A 25,380-nucleotide genomic window follows, 5' to 3' on the forward strand; every position below is an offset into this window, starting at 1 on the left:
TCAGAAGCTTCCAAGACTTATTGTGACAGGCATTGCAACGAACTACACATAGTGACTCCAGGTAACGAAATACTATCTTTGGTTATTTGCAATGCTCTTTTTACTGTAAAGTACATACAATATTTGGTATAGCTTCGTTAACACTTGTTGTATGTAGTCAAAATTGTGTAGTACCTAAACTTCTTAATCTAGTTGACTTTGACAGTAGGGTCATCGATATAGAAGCCCTGCATGTTTACATCCAAAGTAGAATGGCCGAGGCGGTGGTAAAAAAAAAACCACTATTAGTAAGTAGACTACTTGGTTTTAATTAGAAACAACCAAACGTCGCTTCACCTTTGTTTAGCAATCCTTATAGTGAAGTACACAGAGTGCTCAAGAGCGGTATCTGGTCGTCATTGGAGGCCTTGCAGGATCACAGATAACCAATTGAGGCGACCTGCTCGCCCTGGTGATCTTCTGGCGGCCGTACCGCCTCTGGTATCAACGGTGTCAAACGTCTAGCGCCACTACAGCCGCGCAGCCCGCTACTACTTCTGCAGTCGTTGCAGCCTGCGGCTATTGCGACCGCTGGAGCTGGCGTGCTGCCTGTGTCGTCTACTACATCGACCACTGCGTGGACTATTTATTCCCGGTGAATATAGTTTCAATTATTTTAACATTTACACAAACATCATCACAAACACTTTAAAAGAAAGAGTAATGAGAATACTTATAATTTTACTTATTGGCGGCGTGGAGTCGTTTATAACTAATAAAAGATGCCATGTGGCACTCAAAAGATGTCGTTGGCGTATGGAGCCGACCAGCGACCACCAAAAGATGCCATGTGGCACTAAAAATATGTCGTTGGCGTATGGAGCCGACCAGCGACCACCAAAAGATGTCGTTGGCCTGAGGTGCCTTGTATAACGACCAACCTTGTCTATCCCCTGTGGACCACGGCGCTAGATAACCGCTTAGCACCACAGCATCGACCTTCCCAAACTCCCCTAGAGCCTTCGACGTGGATCTATCTCACCTGATTCCCTACCTATACTACACACCACGTTATAACTGTATTCATATGAAAATTATGAGCAGTGTCTACGTGTACACTTAAAACACAACATACTTACTTATTTTATAATTATAATATTTATCTGTTGTCGCGTGGAGCGAGCAGTGTCAATATAAATTATTATTACCTGTTGTCGCGTGGAGCGAGCAGTGTACATTTGAATCATTAGCTGTTGTCGCATGTAGCAAGCGTCAATATGAAATAAACTTATAAATATTCTCTTTCTCAACGTTCATAGCAAGTTTGTGTTGTCACACGTCTTATAGTTCAGCCTTGTCACGTTCAGCCAAGATAACTAAACATTTTAATTTTAGATACTGAAGTTAAGCCTTGTTTAAGGTAACTAACTATTCGAAAAACACAAGTTTCTAGATTCAAACAAAGCCTAGGTTAATTGTGAAAGTATCTAGCTTCAGAATTTTTTTTTTATTTACAGAAAAGAACTGGAGGCGCTGCAGAGCACGCACCGCACGTCAGTATGGCCGTGTCGCCGGGGAAGCTTGGCTCACTGAAGGCTCTATGGCCTCAGACCTAATAGTTGTCATGTTTGCTCTGTGGTTATTTCGAATCGACTTGTTATCTAGTGGTCTGATCATTTTGCAGTCAAAATACTATTCCGTTTTGATTTAATTAATAATTAGTCTCTCAAGTAATGATGATAGGTGACAGCAGTAGAAAAGAAACTCTTTAGGTTCTGTGTTGAGATTTTGCTGTCGTAATGGTCAGCAAAATCTACGTTAATTAATTTAATAAATTTAGAATCAAGTTTTCATGTAATTAGGTTTTGATTATTTACTCTTGAAGTAATTAAGATTGTAAAACGTTACCACCATAACGAACGTGGCGGCGATCGACCAATAGGAGATCACGTAACCCTCATCCAATGGCATCGCGTCCCAAATGGCGCGTACGCGTGTATCGTCACTGTGTATTCACTCTAGTGAGGCATCCTGCCTCCGTAGTCTGCTGATTTAGTAATTCAGTTCTAATCGCGTTTTTAAGATGGAATAATCGTCTTCTACTTGTTAAGTATAGTGAAATAGTGAAGTGTTAAGTAGTGTTATTAAGAAAAGGAAAGTGATTAGTGACTTGGGCTATTAATTGGTTCAATTCTTTGTTGAGCAGCTTGAGGCGTCATGCTGCTTGTCGCGTTAGTGATTTTGTTCGATAATGTTTCGTGATGAAGTAATTATTGATCTTAAATTGTTTACTGTGGGCATGGAGAGCATGTCGGGCAGGGTTGGTGAGTGTTTACTAGTATTAAAAGGCGCCTTTAAACCACACCCAATGGTCACAAGTCCTGGGACTTGCTCGATGTACTTCCTCTACCACAACTACCAGGGTAAAATAGTAAAATTAAGAGTAGTATTGTGTAAGCGATTAGTGAGGTTAAGCATAGCATACCTATTGTAATTGGCAGAGCCGATGACCAAGGTTAGGTCAGCGGTTCTGTCCATATTTTTATTAATGGCTCTACGATTTTTACGACATATAGTATACAAGATTAAAATTACACAAAGATAATATTGTACAGTATACAAGATTAAAATTATTTATTTGTTCTGCCGTTCTGCTGACATACTTGATGAGTTTTCTGAAATTATTTATTAGTTCTACAAAATATCGGAAAACATACAAAAAAATATTTAAATTGTTATGTTGTTCTCAAGCATCAATGTGCATTCTATGATGGGCAATAGAATTCACTTCGTATTTACAAGATCAGGCAAGCCTAGTTACAGTACCCCTACCCTACCCCTATCCTACGCTACCCCTTCACCTCTACCAAAAAGATTTCTTAATGTAACATTATTTTCTTCTAATACAAGTATTAATTATATTTATCAAGCTATTTTAACAGTAGAGGTGTCTTTGTTGAAAAGTATCTATCAATAAAAAAATTACAAAATTCTATAAATAATTTATTATTTCTAAGATTACAATAAGACAAATACTAAATTTACGCAGGTGAAAATGGCATAGCCACTTTCCCTTTAGCAGTATTAACTTCCTCCCATAGAATACAACATAGGCTCTTCCTATCCATAATGTCAGTATACAGTTTTCCATCAAGATGGTCCATTTCATGCTGAGCTATCCGAGCCGCCCAGCCTTTGTACAGTTGTGATATTAACTCTCCTTCTGGATTATGTCCTGCAAAGAACGTAATTTCAAATTCAAAATTCATTTATTTCAAGATTTACAACTCAATAAAAATTGTACAATTATTTACATTAAATAAAACAATAATATTTATTAACTTAATTACACACAAAAACTACTAAACCTATTTATTACAAACATAAAATAATGTAAATATAAAATTATATCTACAGACTTGGGCATCATAGAATTCATCCGAATCGATGTTCATCGGTAAAGTGCCTAGAAGGCTGGCAGTATTGCCATCACATTGTATAGCAATACTAATTCTCTGACCTAAATATAGGAAACATATTTTTTTATTTCAAGCAGGCTTAGTTAACAAGAACTTTTGAGCCATCAAGTTTGGCAGTAAATACAACTATCATTATATAACTTGGTTATGTTTCATGTGTAGCATGACCATGAGGAACTTTCACTGGATTCATGGAATCAAAATCAAGTAGACTTAGTTTACAATCACTTTTGAATGCAAGCAATGTTGCCTGCAACTTCATCTGCACTTACATCCTTCCCTGTAGCAATATCTGATAACAGACATCTACTAAATATAAACTACCTTTCTGTCAAGCAGTTTTCGATTGAGTGATTAGCTTTTTTATAATACTAGCAGATGCCCGCGACTTTGCATGGAAATTAGTTTTTCACAAATCCCACGGGAACCATGGATTTTTCCAGGAAGAAAAGTAGCCTATCCAGAGTAAAATCTATTTCCATTTAAAGTTTCAGTCAAATTTCTTCAGTAGCCGCAACATAAAGGAGGAACAAACATACACACACACAAACTTTCGTCTTTATAATATTAGTGTGATTTAGAATATTATCAATACATGTCTATAGATTATTGACTATTGGTAATAAATAAATGTGAGTCACCTGTAACCTGAACAGCATTATATCTAGCTACTTCTGCTTTGAAAAACTTCATGCTTTCACATCCTTCAGTGTGGATGACTTTTTGGTAATCCACCACCTTCACTTGTGGGTTAACATACACCTGAAAACAAAGCAGATAATTCTAATTTCTGCAGCCTACTCAAAGCTACACAAATGCTTATAAAAAACCTTGTGTTAGTAACTGCTAAGTATGGCAGTTTCTAATGATAAAAATGGGCAAGCCACTCAATTAAAGTATCTATTAAAATACATTAGAATCAGAGTTGTTTATTTGCAAAAAAACATTAAATTTAATTATACAAAGATGTTCTTATGTATTAGGTAACAATGTTTCACCATTAACAGGTATACAAATGTTTAATTAATAAAATTAAAAATAAGTTAAAATTAAATGACATTAAGGATGTATTTTTTTTACTGGTTTACACTTTAAACTTGTACATGTGGTATACTGAGAATAGAATCCTAATAAGTGAATAAGCCGAAGCCGTGATAATCCAGTGGATATGACCTCTCCCTCCGATTCTGGTGGATGTGGTTTCAAATCTGCACCACCAATTTTTCAGTTGTGTGCATTTTAAGAAATTAAATATGACGAGTTTCAAATGGTGAAGGAAAACATCATGAGGAAACCTGCATACCAGAAAATTTTCTTAATTCTCTGCATGTGTGAAGTCTGCCAATCCACATTGGGCCAGCATGGTGGACTATTGGCCTCACCCCTCTCATTCTGAGAGGAGACTCAAGCTCAGCAGTGAGCCGAATATGGGTTGATAATGATGAAAGTGAATAAGTAAAATATGCAATAAAACACTTGTGTGACAGGATTGAGTAAAAAACATTGACTTTGACATGTATACTGAAATATGAGGATTGATTGAACTTTTTACTCACTCACAGTATACGGAATGGCAGTTATATTCCTCAGTTTAACAACATCTGGCGACATTTCTGAAATTTGTTTGTCTGTAACCCTCATCACAAATATTCTTAAATTGATGCCAACTTGCGGTGCCGCCATTCCAACACTACCGTGTCTATCCATGACATACTTGAGCTTTTCAATTACACTTTGAATTTCTTTGGTTTTGAGTGTTTCTAAAGACACCGGCTTAGAAACTTTACGTAATGTTGGATCTCCAATTTGTATAACATGTTTGTAAGGTGGTGGCGATGGACCATGACTAGGCGCAAGCCTAGCGTACCAATTTAACACTTTTCGAATTACACCCATCCTATCCTATTTTACTCATCAGTTGTGGATAACTAGATAATAATTACTTTCTAATCTAAAATTCTAAATCGCATTGCTTTGTTTATGTAAAATATAACCTAAAAATTAACGTCAAAAACATATGTTGAGTTGACATTGACAAATGACAGTAGCTGAAGAACCACAAACAATTGGATTTTTGCACCACAGAATTTCCAACGGGTTTAACCTTTCACTGTGGTGGTCGTAATGGTGGTGTTTATATACACTTCTTTAAATCAATCATTTTTATAAATACTTTAGAAAGATAATCATATAAAATGGAAAAACGCATTGAAAAATTAAATACAACTTGTTTCTTGTATAAAAAAATTCAAAGTCCACTGAGCCCACAACTACAGTTAAAGGGTTAAAAATACAGATTATATTTAAGTCCTCAGATGAATACAAAGTCAGAATCAGAAGTTTATAATTATTTATTTTGTCTATGGTCTGTTGCGAAGTGAAAGAAAGAGGTGGTTGTTGTTTTTTTGCAATAAGATTTTAAAATAATTTAGAATCACAATACTTGTTTACATTGCCGACGTAATTAAAAATAATCAAAGGAATGAATATTTGTTTGTAAGTAAATGATAATAAATGTTTTGCAACACCAACAGTTCCTCTCAATGAATAATAATCTCTAAAAATCACCGATATCATTGTTCAAGTCCAAAGTAAGTAATACATATTATTATTTGAATCATTATACGTATATTAATATGTTAACACATGTTAATCAAATATGTTAATCAAAATAGGTTTTACCAACTGTATTTTTAATTTAGTGCCACAAGTTTAATTCAGTCCGATTTCCGACTATCGATACAATGATAGTAGGTATTGAATTAATCTAAGGCCATGCGTAGTTAAGATAAACGCGTTAGGAACACAATATCATATTCTATTACATAAAAAAATTATCTTTTAATGTAAACAAATGACTTCTATGACGCATGATATAAACTGTATTGTTTCAGATGCTTAAACTAAGAATATTTCCTCAAGTTACATCTATACTAAAACGCACAATGTCTACTCAGGAGCCAGATGTTTTATTCGAGTCAGTCAGCAATGCTGGTATCATCACACTAAACAGGCCCAAAGCTCTCAACTCCCTCAATACATCAATGGTAACAAAACTGTTACCACAACTACAAGAAATGGAGAACAGTAAAACCCTAGTCATAATTAAAGGGGCCGGCGACAAAGCTTTCTGTGCTGGAGGAGATGTAAAAATGGCTATAGACAAAGTAGAAGGACCAATATTCTTCCACACAGAATATAATGTCAATTATCTCATTGGAAAATACAAAATTCCATACATAGCTTTTCTTAATGGGATAACAATGGGAGGTGGCTTAGGTTTATCCGTTCACGGAAGGTACAGGGTGGCTACAGAAAAAACCATGATAGCAATGCCGGAGACTAAAATTGGGTTGTTCCCTGATGTGGGGGGTTCTTATTTCTTGCCAAGACTGCCAGTTAATTTAGGACTCTATTTGGGCTTGACAGGTAAACTTATATTGGAACCATACTTTTATAGTTATAGTCAATTAACTATTAACTACCTGGAGTTTGCACACAAAATGCATACAATGGACTACATAAGTTCCCATTAACTCAAGGTAAAGGTATTAAATCACATTTGTGAAATATTTAAATACTTCTTTAAATGTGATTTAATACCTTTACCTACCTTGAATAGGTGGTATACAAATTTCAATTAATCAGACTCAATGATTGAGTAATACTTGGCAATAAACCATGACAGTTTTGAAATGAGCTCTGTTGTTAAGATCTTAAAATAAATGATTGCAAGCTGCAGATTAATAATATATGCAAAAACATTAAGTAGGTATATTAAAATTCTTTGATCATTTGTATCTCATTTGCATGCAGTGTGTATGCATACATAATATATGCTAAGCTTCATGTCCATGTTAATAATGTAATCTATACTTATATTATAAAGCTGAAGAGTTTGTTTGTTTGATTGAATGTGCTAATCTCTGGAACCATCCATGTCCATGGTCCATTTTGAAAAATTCTTTCAGCTCATTTATCGAGGAAGGCTAAAGGCTTTATATTATTCCCGTATTCCTACGGGAATGGAAACCACGCGAGTAAACCGCGCGGCATCAGCTAGTTTACAATAATTACAATAGAAAAAATACATCGTTTGGTTTCATGATTTGTAGAACTTATAGAAGTTATTACTAGCTACTTTATGCACAAAAATTTTTGCAACTCAAACTGTCTCATTTGTTAAGCAAATTTTGCTGTAAAGTCAGCTGTTTAAATATTATTAAACTATTCAGCCAAGTCATACCTACATGTCTAGATAAATTTATGTTAGTATGTGACAAACATGGTAGATTACCCTAAGAATAGGAGACACTATAGTCTGCCAGGATTCACAATGATAGTACATATTATGAATGTCATAAGGCAACTCTCACCATACCCATGCTATCTGAAAAACACTTTAATCTCATTTTTCTCTACTGAGTCATGTATTTGTGATGAGGACCTAACACCTACTAGTGGTAAAATATGGACTTGTTATTTGCTTAAATGTAAAAATCATTTTAAAATTACTTTATTGAAATTATTATACACCATGAAAATCTATTCAGTAGCTTTAAAGCTTGTTGTAAACAGACAGACCTACAGACTACAGTAAAGAATTTGTTTTATAATATGTAATAGTACTAATTTTCAGGTGATAGACTAAAAGGAAAGGATGTAGTTAAAGCTGGTATCGCCACACATTTTGTGTCAAGCAAGCGTCTGTATGAACTGGAGAAGCTGCTATTGAGATGCACCAGCGATGTGGAGGTGGATAACTTGTTGAACAAGTTCAATGAGCCACCCGAGGAGTTCTCCCTGGCTCCGAACATCAAACACATCAACTACTGCTTCGCTGCTTCCACTGTTGAAGAAATCATAGAGAGGCTGGAGAAAGTGAAGAATGATTGGTCCGTCAAAACTATAGAGGTGAGTGTTTTTTTCAAGTGTTTTCTTAGCATATCTTTAATTAAACAGTAACAATAACTTTTTTGTTATGTTATATTTTCGTTCTGGCTAAGATAGCTTACATGCTCCTATATCGTGCTAATTTTACTTAACCATCAAATGATTTACATTTTATATTTACAGACACTGCACCAAATGTGCCCCGGCTCGCTGAAGATCACGATGCGTGCGCTGCAGCGCGGCGCACAATTGGACCTGCCGCAGTGCCTCAAGATGGAGTACCGCCTCGCCTGCCGCGCCACAGAGAACCATGACTTCCCTGAAGGTAAACGTGTCTAATGTCACAGACACTGCACCAAATGTGCCCCGGCTCGCTCAAGGTCACATGTTAAGTCTCATGTGCCTGTAATTAAACCAACAACCATAGCCTTCAGAATCCTAACCACAAACTCTTAAATCGGCCGTGCTCTCCGTGTTGCAAGAACCAGCTCATGACTAAGGGTTCGAAACTAGTCGGGCACACTCCGACGTTTTAGCATGTGTGTTCTAGGCGTGTTTCAGGAAAAATTATTATCTTCTTTAAATACCCAAAAAAATTGATTTCCAGGTGTCCGAGCTTTGCTCATCGACAAAGACAATAAGCCTCAGTGGCAACACAAGACATTGGCCGATGTGGACGAGGACTACGTGGAGGAATACTTTAAGAGACTACCGCAGGAGAGAGAGCTACAGTTCTTTGATGCTAAGCTTTAAGCTAAACTTGTCTCGACATACAGTTATGTAACCTTCAGTCAATGTATTGGTAAGAAAAGTTTTGTCGCTTATGAACTTTGTTCACATGTCATTGAATGTTTCCAGAATTTTAAAAAAGATTCTTTAGGGGCATAGCACACATCAACTCAAAAAGCGAATTGTAACCACGAACTGTAAGTTTGTCCTGAGGCGAGATGATTATGTGATTCTGATTAGTGTGTTTTGCAGTGGTATCAGATATACTGGATGGCTCGAGTTGATATGGTGTTGAACCCTTTCTAAGTTATTCGTTTTGTGTGTGCTTTGACCCAAAAAGGAACAACTTTTGCTAATGAAATAATCAACTAATAAATCAAAATGTCAATGACGTTAAGCCATTCAAGATTTTTTATTGTGATTTTGAAATTACAAAAGTTGTTTACATCTTTTAAACGTAATATACTTTTGGGATGATGTTTAAATTAAAGACACATTGCATTGAACTATTATAATTTTGAATAATATGACAGAAAATGTTGCTTAAGTAGAAAGTTGAAACTTTTGTAAATAAGTATAAAATATTGCATGAAAGGCTTAAAAATACGGCTTTGTAATAAAAGTCTAAAGTGCAGTTCACACTGCCGTTGTATTTGTAAAACATAATTATGTATGATGATATTATTTTTTGAATGATTTTATGTTTTGATACTGGGATTGTAACAGGGTGAATCAGGCATTTACTTAAAAATAATAATTATTATTATTATTTGTACGGAATCCACTCCAAATGTATAACATTGGCCATTGGCATTATAGCAAGCCATATTATAGTTAAGTATAGTACTTTTTATTAGCAGCTATCTATGTTGAAGTTTTACAATGCCATTCTATTTTTAATTTTTGGTTAAGGCTCTGGGTTCTAAACATTTTTAACTTAATGTCATTATAAATGAGTGATAAATCACAGACAGACAATAAATACATTTATACTAGAAACATTTATTACAAGTACATATAATAATTGTTGATAAATATTTAAAAAAAATAGTGGCTTATTGTGTACCTAATGTCATTAAAACGAAAACTTGATTGATGTAGATTGAAAATACGTATATTTTATAAGTAGGCTGTTATATATTACATAATTTGATATTTTTATTGCATGCATGCTCGAAAAGTTATATATATTTTTTTATATTTAATATACAATTAATTATTATCAGTATAGACTACCAAGATGCAGAAGAATAGACTGTCCCCGTAAATTATAAATGAATGGAAATTGTTTCATCTACTATCTTTGATTGTTCAAATCAGTGTCTATCCTCATGACATATAAGGAAGAATAAAACACATAAATGTTCGCACAGCTTTATACATTCAGATCTATAATATTTTATAAATAGTATATTTTATATAGTGTATATATATGTAATGTTAAACAAACAGTTATTAAATAACTGTTAGTTATAAAATAACTGCATAACAACCATATATCTACATGAGCTATTGCTTATTTGAGTTCAAGTTGTGCGTACCATAAATAACGAAGCAAGTTTAATTTGTAATTTATATTATTTCTACTGATTTTGTACTGTAATGTGATGGAGTCAAAAGACTGTTAGCTGTTGGACTCAATAAAGGAGTATATTGTATCTGAGTTTTTCATTTCACCTTAGGTATGTAATATTCTAAAAACTATCTTCTTTGCGGGATGTTTGAGCCTATTTTTTAACCGACTTCAAAGGTTTTTAATTCGAGTGTATGTTTTCTCAATTAAGTACCTAGATTTAAGCAAGAAATCCGTGGTTTGAAAACTCGTATTTATGAGTTTGATGAATTAAAAAAAAATAGTTAATGTAAGAATAAACAGGTTTATCTTTATAGGAATAATGAAAACAACAAAGTGTACACATAAAAGCACATGTTTTTGGAACAAAGTTCCTTAAAGCGCGATGCGAAAGGAAGCTAGATGAAAAAAATTAAGAAAAGCTGTAACGACACTTTTTGCTATAGTTGTAAGCCGTGCGCGTGTTTCTCTGTCTGTCTCTCTTTCTCTCATAGAAAGCAAGCCAGTTATTTTCGTCTCATCTTTCTATTTGTGTAGGTATATGAATTACTAGGTTTTACTATATTATAGGTACAGATTAGAGTAAACTTTTATTTGCTCTTTTCTTAGTATAAAATTGAGAATGCAGAATAGGATGATTTCACGATCTGGAACAATTAGAAGAAAAAAAGTATTTATATTATAAAATTGGACTACATAGATTAAAGAAGAAAGCTCGTCAAATGAATTTAATGAAGTTAATGAAATCTCGCTTGTTTCGTTCTTTCGACACTCCTTCATATGGTTGTAGGCTTTAGTCCAAGGAATTCGACATACGTACTCACGAAAAACATATTCGCATTACCGCATTGCCGGCAAAACAAAGAATAATAATCTTACCGAAACATATGCCTGATACGAGACCTCCATGATGCCGAAGCTTCGTATGACGACATGCCTCTGCAACATTACGATTAGGTATTTAGGTATTAGGCATTTTGACGGCATTCGTGGCGCAGTGGTAAGCGCGGTGGATTTACAAGTTGGAGGTTCTAGGTTCGATCCCTGGCTGGGTCGATTGAGGTTTTTTTATTTGATTTCGGTCTGGCTGGTGGGAGTGGCTAGTTGCCACCCTACCGACAAAGACGCTAAGCGATTTAGCGTTCCGGTACGATGTCGTATAGAAACCGAAAAGGTGTGTGAATTATCACTCTCCTCCTAACAAGTTAGTCCGCTTCCATCTTAGATTGCATCATCACTTACATTGCAGCGGGCTAACTTGTAAAGAATAAAAAAGTAATCATTGATGGTAGGTCCGATGCAAAATTTATGACGTCTCGGAAATTATCTGTGGATGTCGCTACCCGCAGGGGGTAGGTACATAAAGTACGATAAAATCAAGACGTGTGAGGCGATATCAGGTAACTGAGAGCCGCACTCCTACTTTCGCGCTGATACCTAAAATCTTGTATTGCGCAATTTAACGCACGATGTTCCGAAACGTAATATAATTTGCACCATACTTTATGTAATTTTAAGCGACTTCAATGGACTGCCACATACTGCACGGCGCGGCTGATTGGCGTGAGAAATAGACAAAAACGTCGTATGGCCACATTACTCGTCCTGCCGCATAACATGCTCCTCGTATTGCCCATTATATTTTGTCTGTTTTGAGCGCGAGTCAAACAACTACGACGTCGCGACTATTTGCCCAATAGAATAGTGTGTGGCCAGACGGCAACATCGCGGCAGTGCGAGTAACGGTGAAGAGCATTGTTTGGCTGTAGCATAATGTATTTTTAACCTATAGTCAAATTGAGTAGGTATTTTAAACTATGTAAACAAACAAAAACAGCTGACTCAGGGGTGCTCAACATTTTATCATTATTTACGAATATTATCATGAAATAAAACTTCCTGTGGTAAACAAATATTTTTTTAATTCTATATTCCTATATAATATATCCTGTTATTTATCAAACAGATAATGCTTCACTTATATTAAGGGTTCCGTAGGCAATAAAGAACTCTTATAGTTTTGTTTCTTTATTATGTAGAAGCAAGCATAAGGTTTCCTCGACATATTTAAACACATTAATCAAAACGGTTTTCTCGGAGGACGATAAGGGTGATTGATTCGTACGTTTCTTTTTTGGTGACGGAAACAATAGCAACGCGGAATAACTGCTCCGGCTAGTACCAGGCTCCGGTTCACTAATTTTCGTACTAAACTAAATAAAATAAATTAATTAAACTGATAAAAAACCCGACTGCATAAATGATAAAAAAACTGAAAAGAAAAAAAAAGCTCAGTCCAGAAGTGTAGAAACAATTAGAAAACAGTCGGGACCTATTATATTGAATAGAATTTCGTCTACATTTTTTATTAGGTCCCGACTTTAGTTTGATCAATTTTTATATCATTTATGCCGGGTTTTTATATTTGTTTAATTAATTAATTTATTTCACACTTTTTAGTTACGATAGATGGTGAATTTCGGATTTATTGGTTACGTTTGTTACAAAGTACGATAATGTATACCTAAGTCCAACCGAAATTAAGTAAATATTCAAAAAATCTACGCAACCCTCGGTGGCCGAATCCGACTCGCACTTGTCCGATTTTTATAATCAATATATTTCTTTTAGTCTATTTTAGGTGTTTTATAACTACACTTCATAAACCTCGCACCTTATAGTCGTCCGCCTCGCGTATTATGTATAGACTTAATTAATATTAGAATTAATAAATAACGTTTTCCTAATTGTAGTTTTTTTAACATGGCCATGATATACTATTTTGAAATTCTCACAAAAATCCCTTGAATTTGATTCGCATGTTGCAATATTCACAAAAAACAAACTTCACCCCGATTCTATAGCGTCTCACAGTCGTCTTGTTGGTTTTTTTTTTCTAATTTCACCTATCTAAGAACATTGGGTTATTAAAACAAATCTAACGTTATCTGAATTACGTAAATCCGTTCAACGGTTTGGAAGATATGAGGTAATAAAGAATATTACATACATACATACAAGATACGCGCGAAAAACATAACCCTTCTTGCAGTCGGGTAAAAACAGTAAACAAACAACAAATAAACTATAATTAACAATAACAACGAAACGAGAACAAAACGAAATAACAAAAATTACAAGGGAAGAAAATACGCACGACAGACTGGATTTAGTTAACGAATCATTAACGAATACTGATTATAAGTAGGAGTATTAGTCATAGACAGCAAATAAAGTAGTGTTCTGTGCTGTGAAGTGTGAACTGTCAAATGTCAAATCTTCTTTCACTTATTAATACAAAATCAAAAAAATTATCATAGTATATGGTAATTCTGCAATAAATGAAAGGTTAAATTCACATTAAATTATTAAATTCGTTTTAATTACAACTTCTTTCTTCTTATGATATGAAAATACGACATTTATAAAATAATTAAAGTTATAATTTAATTTTATAAATGCACATTTAATACCCATAAAACTCAATATCTTTATTTTTCATAATGGTTTGTGACTCATGTCTGCTTGGGTTCTTTTTATGTCGTTTGTATTGTTTTTGTGCAAACTCTATATATTTAACATAGAGGAATTAGAAATGGAAATGGATCGCACCCAAATGCAGCAACAAAATTGTCTGTCGTTTTTTGAAGGGTACGAGGTAAACTCAGTCATCGATAATATTTAACAAAAATAAATAATAAAATATTTAACAAGAATAATATAATCTGTACACAGAATATTAAATTAATGGATCGATGTTTTGCTGTTTGTTCGTTCGTTAGAAGAATAGTATCTATTTTTCATTTAGATATGCTTGTTTTTAATACAAATTTATTATTTATTATAATTATGTTTTTGATGACCTCTGTGGCGCAGTGGTATGCGCGGTGGATTTACAAGAAGGAGGTCCTGGGTTGGATTCCCGACTGGGCTGATTGAGGTTTTCTTAATTGGACCAGGTCTGGCTGGTGGAAGGATTCGGCCGTGGCTAGTTACCACCCTACCGGCAAAGACGTACCGCCGAGCGATTTAGCGTTCCGGTACGATGCCGTAACCGAAAGGGGTGTGGATTTTCATCCTCCTCCTTACAAGTTAGCCCGCTTCCATCTAAGACTACATCATCACTTACCATCAGGTGAGATTGTAGTCAAGGGCTAACTTGTAAACAATAAAAAAAAAATCTTAGATTGCATCATCGCTTACCATCAGGTGAAACTGAAATCGAACGTCACGTCATCTTTTAGTGAATTAGAAGTTGTTGACCATTTTTCATGCCATTGAACTACTTACTACACAAACCGGAATGATTAGGGAGTTTTTTCAGTCGACGAAAACGATTACAACAATGAAACATCGATACGATATAAGTATACACGCGTTAGATCGTTGATTGATTGACAGAGAGGTAACGTCTTGCGAGGCAGGTCCTTCTATAATTAGTCCAAGATAATTAATTAATTGTAATTAATGATCCGGGCTCAAAAGGGCTAGAACCCAGAGCCGTAAAGCTTATTATTAAAAATAAAATGTATCTGAATCGAAACGAAAAGTGTCGCCTAAAAGAACCTTTTTGAGCAGTGATATTGTTGTGTAAAAAGCCTAAAGTTGTGGACTATAGCTGGATATTTTCACATGCTAGTTGGTACGTACCTGAGCTTGTGACATGGCCAAGACCAAAAGCTGTCGCACTCTCCGTGATCTCATGCCCTGGCAATGCTGCCAACCAGAACTGTACATGGCGGTGGGCAGGAGAGCTGCCTGAAATGGCATCGTTATAATGTATGTTAAGAGAAGAGGTTTTACAGTCCACCTTGTATAGGTAAAGTAGAATTGTCATTAATCTTTGTCTATTTGAGCATAAAGTTTCCAAAATTTTTCCAAGTCCCAAAAAAAACCTAAATGATTTAACGCGTGCCAGTACCTACTCGAACGCAAAGCGATACAGAACATGTCGGGCACAGAAGTTGAGTTTTAATGCATTCTAATAGGTACCTTTAAACCTACACGAAAAGTCACAAGTCCTGGGACCTGCGCGAGAAGTTTCATCTACCACTAATGATATTTTTGTTTTTACATTATATACTTAGGCGAGCGCTTGGCTGCAATCATGCTTGGACAATATGCGATGATGCAGCCCATGGTAGAACGCGCTTGTCTAGAAGATGCCTATTCACTCTTGACTTGAACATACCCATGTTGTAGGTGGTAGGGAAAACGGAAGCTGGAAGGGCATTCTATAACTTCGCAGTGCGGATCAGGAACGAAGAACTGAAACGCCTCCGCGATGCCTGGCAGTTCGAACTGAACTAGTTCGAAAAGTTGTGCATTCTCCAAAATAAATCCTGGTACAATCCCTGTAACTGCTACCTATCGCGTTATACTAGGACATTTAGAATGATGCTCTTGCTGGACTTGCCTCGACGGTAATGTTGCCCGCGTTCCACATCAGCATGCCGGTGTTGAGGAGCATTGCCACGCCCGTGCTCAGTATGGTGCAGGTTTGGCCGAACGAGCGGTCCGCGTGCTGGAACAATGTCGGAGACTTGATATGATACTTATGGCATGTCTCGTCTTTGGACACGCCATTCTCTGGTCGAACTGACAGTGGCATTCGCTCAATCCAATCACCGTATTCTACATCGCCGATGCATAGGCCTTTGACATGTCAGCCCTTGCTACTAAGCAAAGGCTGACATGATATCATATCGTAATTACCCATAGGTAATTACGATAAATAATTATGGATTTTGGACAGCAAGTAGCAGCAGTAAAGCGCATTTTTATACATTTTCTTTTAAAACCTATGGGACTCTAAATCATCAAAACAGAAAAGCATATTTTTGTTACTGTTTCTTCAGTATCATAATGAGATATGAGAAATCATGTCCTCCTTCACCAGTATATACACATACATGCAAACATTGACAGCTATACGACAATGTTGGGCACGGACTTTGGTGTAGGGTATAGATATCATAGAATGAAGCAGCAGAAGCAGCTTTTTGAAAGCCGTAATGCTCCTCTAGAGGATCGTCCGCGGCTCTCTTTACGCTAAATATAGCGACGAGGGATGTCATTAAGGCCATCAACAAACTGCTGGCGGGCAGCACTTCTTACACAGCACAGTCTTGATGATACGACATCCATCCTCTTTGGCGCAGCCCTTTGAAGCGATAAATCAATTATTGGGTTGGTACTTTTTAGCCGTTTGTGGATGGGACGTAGTATAGCTATTCTGTTATCTCTGTTATATCTGTTGGGCCTTACCGTCGCCTGTACAAGCAGCATAGCAAGAACGACCACATTCAATGCGATTTGCCCGCTGTACACGAAGCCGGCTATGATTTGACATTCTGAAGTGCACCTGCAGGACAACAGTATTTGATATACAGATTTATCATCATCAATTTAACGGCCCACAGTAGGAATTCAGTTTTTCCAAAATCCCGCGGGAACCATGGATTTTTCCGGGATTAAAAGTAGGTATGTGTTAATCGAAAGTGAAATCTATTTCCATTCCAAATTTCAGCCCAATCGCATCTGTAGCCGCATCGTAAAGGAGGAACAAACTTTCGCCTTTATAATATTAGTGTGATATGGAGTTGAAATCAACAGGACACCAGTCACCACGCTGGTGCTGTTCCAATGAGGTTTGGCGGGAGAAGGTCGATATTGTAAAATTCACGGCTGCATTATTAGGTGTTAAGTAATAATAATAACCGGGACCGTGTTCTCCGAGGCTCTGGGGTATAATACTTCCAACTCCGGACTGAGAATTTTTACTGAAAATATCGCAGAAGAAAGAAAAGCTCAGTTGGTTATTCCATGACCCATCCAGGACCTCGTGATCCAAAGTCACATAGGCCAACCACTGGACCAACGAGCCAGTTAGAATTGTTGATCAATCTGTTGATTGAATTTATGAAAGCTTCATATTCATAAGAATGAGTAACCTATCCCTTACTAGTTACAAGATATTCGTCTATTACACAAGTAAACACGATTTTTGAGTCTGAGTTCTGTGGTGCTGATTTAGATTAATAATGTCTAACTTAACAATAAAAAAATACTTTTATTTGATAAAGTTTGCTTTTGTAGCAACCAGAACGCAATTTCTAATTTTAAGAAAATCTTATTTTTTTAATTCAGTAGAATACAAAGGCAAGAAAAAGAACTTTAATTTATATGTTAATCACCTTTATTTACAAAGAACAATAAAGATAAATCTCCAAATACATAAAAAGAATCAGTAAGAAACTTTAGAAATGAATATTTTTTGTTTTTCTTCTGTGTGAGTAGGAACCTTCTCGTATTAGACTCCAAATGTAGTCACCCATCATATTCTCATTATATTGTCCTTGATAACGTTGTTCAAAGTTTATCATATCTTGGTGAAAGCGTTCTCCTTGCTCTTCTGAGTATGCCCCTAAGTTATCTTTAAACTGGTCTAAGTGAGCATGTAGCATATGTACTTTAAGGGACATTCTGCATCCCATGAGTTTGAAATTCTCAAGCATATTAGAAATGAGCTCTTTATAATTTGCAGCTTTTTTATTGCCAAGAAAGCCATGGATCACTGCTTTAAGGCTGAGCCACGCTTGTTTTTCGTGAGCGTTCAGTAGCTCTGGGAATTTTTCACTGGCCATTATTTTCTTAATTTGTGGACCGACGAAAATACCAGCTTTAACTTTAGCCTCTGAAAGTTTAGGGAAAAAACTCTTTAAGTATTCAAAAGCTGGAGAATCTTGACGAAGAGCCTTCACAAATTGCTTCATGAGGCCTAATTTAATATGCAATGGAGGCATCAAAATATGATCGGCCTTCACAATCGGTTCATTCTTGACATTATGTTTTCCTATCTGGAACTCGATCCGTTCTGGCCATAACTGCTGCTTGTAGTGAAGTGTGTCAGCTCTACTGTCCCATAAGCAAAGATAGCATGGATATTTAGTGTATCCGCCTTGCATACCCACCAGAAAACCTACCATCTTGAAATCCCCTATAACTGGCCAAGCATACTCTTCATACTTTAAAGTTTGAAGCACCATTTTAACGCTTTCGTAATTTTCTTTGAGCATTGCAGAATGAGCCAAAGGTAGTGATGGAAATTTATTTCCATTGTGAAGGAGGACTGCTTTTAAACTTTTTGTAGAGCTGTCGATGAAAAGACGCCACTCAGAAGAAACACAAGGGATTCCGATCGCATCAAATAAACCTTTCACGTCATTGCAATAACACAGTCCGTCTTTCTTTGTAAAAAATCCAGAAAATATTTCATGACGCTTTCTTTGATCACTTATATTAACATCCTGCTTGAGCAAATTCCACTGTTTTAGCCGTGAAGCTAATATTTCTGCTTTAATTTTAGGTAGGTTTAAGTCTCTTACTAAATCATTAAACTCTTCTGAATTAATAAGATGTGGTTCAACAGACACTGATTTGATTAAGAATTCGCTGCCTTCGCTACTACTACAATCTTGTGATAGCGGGAGCTCTTCCTTCAAATTGGAACGAGAAGGCACAGGAAAATGTTCACTGTGGGGTACCGGAGCGGTTGTTGATGGCAATTCTGGGTACTGAATCTTTTTGGCATTTTTGCCAGCCCGACGCTTACGTGGATTGACAAGACAAAAGTAGCAATCACTGATGTGATTAGTGGGCTCCCTCCATATTCTTGGTACTGCAAACTTCATACTTTTTTTTTCTCCTCGATACCAAGCTGAAAAAAAATAACATACATATAAACGTATATACATATACACACAGGTTATAACATATCGTACTTTTCTTGCGATTAGTATCCTTGAAAGTTATGATGTACTCTCTTACCTTCTAATGTGTTTTTGCAGTAACTACATGAGAATTTAGGTGCCCATATTTTATCTTGACTTCGAATGGGAAGATTAAAATAAGCTTCATAAGCTTCACAGAGTTTTACATTTGACGACAAACTGAATTTCATAGCTCTTACTTTAATGAATTCGCCGCAAATATAACAAAAAGAGTTAACGTCATTTTTACACTTTTTGGAAGCCATTTTAGATTTCGCGCCACACAAATAACGTCGTTTCTTGGTAATGCTCACGCGCATACTACCGAGACTACCTGCCGGTCCCCGCTTCACACCTGTAACCCCCCACCAACTCCGTCTCTAGCGTGTTAAAACCCTTGCACCTCAAACTGTCTGCCAAAATATTAAAATATTTATTTTTCATCGTAAATTGTACAAAAGCAAACTTTATTTGCAATGAACGAAGTTTCTGGTTACTTTTAGTTGTAAAAAATCAGAAAATATTAATTTAATAACAAACCCAAAAAAATTTTTTTTTTTTGTTGACTTGTGTTATAGACGAGAGCTTGTCTATCCCATACCTATATATAGCCAACTAGCGGACGCCCGCGACTTCGTCCGCGTAAAAATTGATGTAAACTTCTCTACCTCTACCTTACCCTGCTCGTAAACCTACCCAACCCTACCCTATCCTACCCTACCCCTACCTTACTCCTACCCTACCGCTAACGCTAACCCTTCCCTCCCCCCACCTTACCCTACCCGTAACCTATCCATACCCTATCCTACCCTACCCCTAATCTACCCCTACCCTACCCCTACCTTACTCCTACCCTACCACTAACCCTAACCCTTCCCTACCCCTACCTTATCCCTACCCTAACCCTACCCTACCCGTATCCTACCCCTACCCTGCCCGTACCCTACCCCCACCCTACCCTACCCTATACGTTCCATATCCTTCCCCTACCTCTACCTTGCCTCTACCCTACACTACCCCTACCTTATCCGTACCCTACCGTACCCTACCCTACACTTTCCCTAAATTACCCCTACCCTACCTCTATCCTACCCCTTCCCTAACTCTATCCTATCCCTACCCTCAGCAAAATTGGTCCAGCCTTTTGTGCGTGGTGCTATGACCAAAAGACTATAATTTCCCAAGCGACTTCTATGCTAATACTATAAAGAGGTAAAGTTTGTGTGGTTGTCGGGGGTAATCTCTGGATCTACTGGACCGATTTGGAAAATTCTTTTACCAATAGAAAGCTACATTATTTGCGAGTGTCATAGGCTATGTTTGGTCCTCATATTCATACGGGAACGGGAACCACGTAATTGAAACCGCGGGGCGTCATATAGCGGCATTTCTGCGACTCTCAGAAATTTTGTATTATCTCCGAAACTATATAACTAATTAACATACTGTAAAGGGCAAATCTTATCTCTATAATATCCTTGTGATTATTAAATCATTTATTTTGATAAGGATTTAAGTTTAGTTGTGTAAATAATGTCGTAAACCTTAGTTTAAAATTTAAATAATTTATTAAAGTACTAAAGGTACTATATCTGCTAAAATATAAAAGATAGATATATGGTGTCGCGGACTTTTTTGTAGAACTTTTAAAGGTTCAAAAAGCCTCCATACATTTATTTCAGTTATACGCAATGGTTGAGGCAGCGCATGCGAATAAGTAAGTTTTTTGGTCTGACCTGTAAGAGAAAACCCGCGATATCTCAGTAGTTATATATGATAGAAATATAAAATATAGCCTATAGCACTCCCCGATAACGTAGCATTCTACTGGTGAAAGAATTTTTAAAATCGGTCCAGTAGTTCCGAATATTACCCCATTTCAAAAAATTGTTACAAACTTACAAACTTACAAACTTACAAACTTTACCTCTTTATAATATTAGTATAGATAACTAGTAACGTATTCTACTTGGAAGATTGAGGGTCTGGACCTTTGTTACTTAGGTACCTCCCAAACCCAAAGCCATGGTACTAACTCATGGAGGGACACTAAGCTGAAAAAACTTTTAGCTTTCATAAAATTATGAAGGTTCTAGCAACACAATAAAATAACGGGCGGGAAAACAGAAAAATAAAAATATTTCAAAAACCTAATGAAAGAATATAATCACCACATCGTCTCCGCGTGCATTTGAATACCAACTTTGAGAGCGTCTTCGTACTTTTCTTCTGCCATTTCTGTTTCACCTGCTTGGTCTACATCAAAAATGTCATTAAGGCTGTTGAAGTAGCTTTGCAGGTTTCTGTACTGGTAGCCGAGGCAGCCGCTCATGATGACGACAAAGAGCAGGGCCGCCATGGCGCGGGCCGTGGCGAGCCACCATAACAAGTAGCATACTATTCGGCCAACATTCGCAACAGCACTCTTGTCCTGGACATCCGGCCATGCTGTTACCACTGCTACAAACGTTCCATCTGCGGGGATACTTCTTTATTAGCTGACTATGACAAAGCTAAAAGGGAGGATGTATTAATATTTAATATAGGACTCAAAGGTGATTACAAAAATAAGAAAACTAATGGCGAGCAAAGGTTATGATTCACAACACTTGTCAGGACACACAGATCAAACTGTAACCAAAATAAGACTCTAGAATGGCAGAGAATGATTTTGAGTGTAGTCACGCACTTGTGAACGATGTATGTAGGGTTCAAGGTACCTTTGACTGTTAACAAACACTCCCCTTTTCCACTCAAGTCACTCTCCCCGCCTATCCCAAGTAAACCATTAAGAATTACACAACAAGAGATGTGGACGGCTCGAACGCCACGAGCACACTGAAGCCAACACGAGATCGAACGACGTCATATCCGTCACAGACTACTATTTTTGTATTTAAGTTACGCCGTATCAAAATCGGTTCAGTAATTTAGACCAAATTACTGAACCGATTTTGATCACTAGGAGTCAAACGATTTGTCATGTAGGTAAGGTACCTATGTCTATATGGTTATAAATGTTGTTGACAACAACGTTGGCAACTAGAAAGCCTAGCCTTTGTAAACCAGCGGAGATTTTGGTTATGACGTAAGAGGAGCTTAGAAAAGCTTTATTTTCAAATTGTCGACCAAAATATCCTAAGTAGATAAGTGTAGGTATTTTTATCATCTTGAAAAAAGGGTTGAATTCAGTTTTTTTTTACGGCAGGTAGGTATCGTTTTTCCATGCGTTGTTCTCCGTTGAGATACGAATATTTTGACTGATATTTTGATTAAGTCTATTCTTAGTCTTCTCGTATACCTATATGACGAAGTGTTGAGTATCGTTGTTCGTTGGATAGGTTAGATATAGATTGTGAGTGTGACAGCACCATTTTTTAATTTATATATTTTCTACGGAACTCGACATGCACTTTTTATAATATTAATTTATAATTTAGATAAAATACGAGTATACTCACCTGTACGAATAGCTTGTACTACTCCCTGGTAGCCATAAGAGAGCATCGCGCTGCAAATATTCATCACGAAGGCCATCGAATACACAGTGCTGTGTCTAATCATCCGCCTCTCAACTTCGGGGTCGTTGTAGACCTTCTTCAGCGAGACACACAGTGTATACAATACGTCCTTGACATTCCCTTTGTAGTATCTTATTATGAAGTAGTAGCTGGTTAGCAACGGCTGGGAAAAGCTGACGAGCGTCATGTCAGCTCGTTGCTTTTCCGTCAAGTTTGTCTGCGTGAAGATAGCCCCGACCTCATTCGCGACGGACAGTAAAACCAAGACAGTGACACATGTTTGTATGTATTTATACACAGGCTTATTACTGCTCTCATACCAGCTCACGCATCCCGGCAACCCACCGATCGTTAACAGCTTGCCTACTTTGGAGAAGTATATTGATGTTTTATTGGGATTGCAATTGTGGGTCGAGGAATCCATTTTTATTCTAAATATGGTGAGCTTCTGTTTTTGAATTCTCCTATACCTGAAATAGTTTCCGGTTAGCCAGTGGCGGATTTAGAAATATGCCGCCGCCCAGTAGGCTATTAAAGTTTTTCCTCTGAAATTCGATACCGTAGTTCGCAATCATATCTATACTAATATTATAAAGAGGTAAAGTTTGTAAGTTTGTAAGTTTGTAAGTTTGTAAGTTTGTAACAATTTTTTGAAATGGGGTAATATTCGGAACTACTGGACCGATTTTAAAAATTCTTTCACCAGTAGAATGCTACGTTATCGGGGAGTGCTATAGGCTATATTTTATATTTCTATCATATATAACTACTGAGATATCGCGGGTTTTCTCTTACAGGTCAGACCAAAAAACTTACTTATTCGCATGCGCTGCCTCAACCATTGCGTATAACTGAAATAAATGTATGGAGGCTTTTTGAACCTTTAAAAGTTCTACAAAAAAGTCCGCGACACCATATATCTATCTTTTATATTTTAGCAGATATAGTACCTTTAGTACTTTAATAAATTATTTAAATTTTAAACTAAGGTTTACGACATTATTTACACAACTAAACTTAAATCCTTATCAAAATAAATGATTTAATAATCACAAGGATATTATAGAGATAAGATTTGCCCTTTACAGTATGTTAATTAGTTATATAGTTTCGGAGATAATACAAAATTTCTGAGAGTCGCAGAAATGCCGCTATATGACGCCCCGCGGTTTCAATTACGTGGTTCCCGTTCCCGTATGAATATGAGGACCAAACATAGCCTATGACACTCGCAAATAATGTAGCTTTCTATTGGTAAAAGAATTTTCCAAATCGGTCCAGTAGATCCAGAGATTACCCCCGACAACCACACAAACTTTACCTCTTTATAGTATTAGCATAGAAGTCGCTTGGGAAATTATAGTCTTTTGGTCATAGCACCACGCACAAAAGGCTGGACCAATTTTGCTGAGGGTAGGGATAGGATAGAGTTAGGGAAGGGGTAGGATAGAGGTAGGGTAGGGGTAATTTAGGGAAAGTGTAGGGTAGGGTACGGTAGGGTACGGATAAGGTAGGGGTAGTGTAGGGTAGAGGCAAGGTAGAGGTAGGGGAAGGATATGGAACGTATAGGGTAGGGTAGGGTGGGGGTAGGGTACGGGCAGGGTAGGGGTAGGATACGGGTAGGGTAGGGTTAGGGTAGGGATAAGGTAGGGGTAGGGAAGGGTTAGGGTTAGTGGTAGGGTAGGAGTAAGGTAGGGGTAGGGTAGGGGTAGATTAGGGGTAGGGTAGGATAGGGTATGGATAGGTTACGGGTAGGGTAAGGTGGGGGGAGGGAAGGGTTAGCGTTAGCGGTAGGGTAGGAGTAAGGTAGGGGTAGGGTAGGATAGGGTAGGGTTGGGTAGGTTTACGAGCAGGGTAAGGTAGAGGTAGAGAAGTTTACATCAATTTTTACGCGGACGAAGTCGCGGGCGTCCGCTAGTTTATTACATTTTTCAATAACTTTGTTTATTTAATAGGTAGGTAAGTAGGTACGTATAGGTCTTTAAGTTTAAAAAAAAAGTAGTATTTTCACTTTATTTCTGAAATGCAAAACTATATGGGACAACTTTGCCGCCCTCTACAATCTGATGGATTTGATGCTCAAGACCATAGTCTTTAGAACAGTGGCGTAGCTTGCCTTGGAGGGGCCCTGTAAATCGAGCGGCAAATCTCACAAATCTCTTTAGCAGTTTTTTTCTCCGGGAATTATGCTTTCACACTTATGGGGCCTCTGTAGTTCGTGCCCCGTATCATTGATTCATTGATACGACTGATACAGTGGTAGCTACGCCCCTGGCAGTGGCGTAGCGTGCCTTGGAAGGGCCCTGTATCAAAATTACGGTGCCCAAATAAAGGGTAAAAATTTCTCACAACAGAAACAGAAATGTTTGCCTAAAACAAATATGACAGCGACTTAACAAAGGTAGGATGTTTCAACTTTTGGGCATACGCTTTAA

The 25,380-nt window shown here is 37.0% G+C and overlaps 3 protein-coding genes across 5 annotated transcripts; 1 reads left to right on the forward strand and 2 right to left on the reverse strand.

The window, feature by feature from the left end:
- The first annotated feature begins 1,998 nt into the window (after positions 1-1,998).
- LOC112050979 (3-hydroxyisobutyryl-CoA hydrolase, mitochondrial) lies at positions 1,999-10,738 on the forward strand. 3 transcript variants are annotated; one of them, XM_052884523.1, is made up of 5 exons: positions 1,999-2,303; positions 6,353-6,887; positions 8,098-8,372; positions 8,535-8,676; positions 8,959-10,738. In XM_052884523.1, the coding sequence occupies exons 2-5, from the start codon at positions 6,353-6,355 to the stop codon at positions 9,102-9,104; spliced, it is 1,098 nt and encodes a 365-aa protein (XP_052740483.1). In that variant the 5' UTR covers positions 1,999-2,303; the 3' UTR covers positions 9,105-10,738. The 3 variants fall into 3 exon arrangements, with proteins under 3 accessions (XP_052740483.1, XP_023945183.1, XP_023945182.1); XM_024089415.2 differs by lacking the exon at positions 1,999-2,303 and adding an exon at positions 5,830-5,954; XM_024089414.2 differs by lacking the exon at positions 1,999-2,303 and adding an exon at positions 5,833-6,049.
- LOC112050981 (peptide deformylase, mitochondrial) lies at positions 2,967-5,494 on the reverse strand. Its single transcript, XM_024089416.2, has 3 exons — positions 5,019-5,494; positions 4,100-4,220; positions 2,967-3,214 (listed from the first exon to the last, which is right to left on the reverse strand). The coding sequence occupies exons 1-3, from the start codon at positions 5,352-5,354 to the stop codon at positions 3,021-3,023; spliced, it is 651 nt and encodes a 216-aa protein (XP_023945184.1). The 5' UTR covers positions 5,355-5,494; the 3' UTR covers positions 2,967-3,020.
- On the reverse strand, positions 10,485-24,546 carry LOC112050978 (uncharacterized). The gene is made up of 7 exons (XM_052884786.1): positions 22,886-24,546; positions 21,596-21,899; positions 16,921-17,017; positions 16,066-16,177; positions 15,304-15,407; positions 11,533-11,592; positions 10,485-11,300 (listed from the first exon to the last, which is right to left on the reverse strand). Exons 1-7 carry the CDS (start codon positions 23,367-23,369, stop codon positions 11,259-11,261), a joined length of 1,203 nt encoding a protein of 400 aa, XP_052740746.1. The 5' UTR covers positions 23,370-24,546; the 3' UTR covers positions 10,485-11,258.
- Positions 24,547-25,380: the final 834 nt, after the last annotated feature.

This window comes from Bicyclus anynana, chromosome 12 (genome assembly GCF_947172395.1).
Source record: "Bicyclus anynana chromosome 12, ilBicAnyn1.1, whole genome shotgun sequence".
Lineage (NCBI taxonomy): Eukaryota > Metazoa > Arthropoda > Insecta > Lepidoptera > Nymphalidae > Bicyclus > Bicyclus anynana.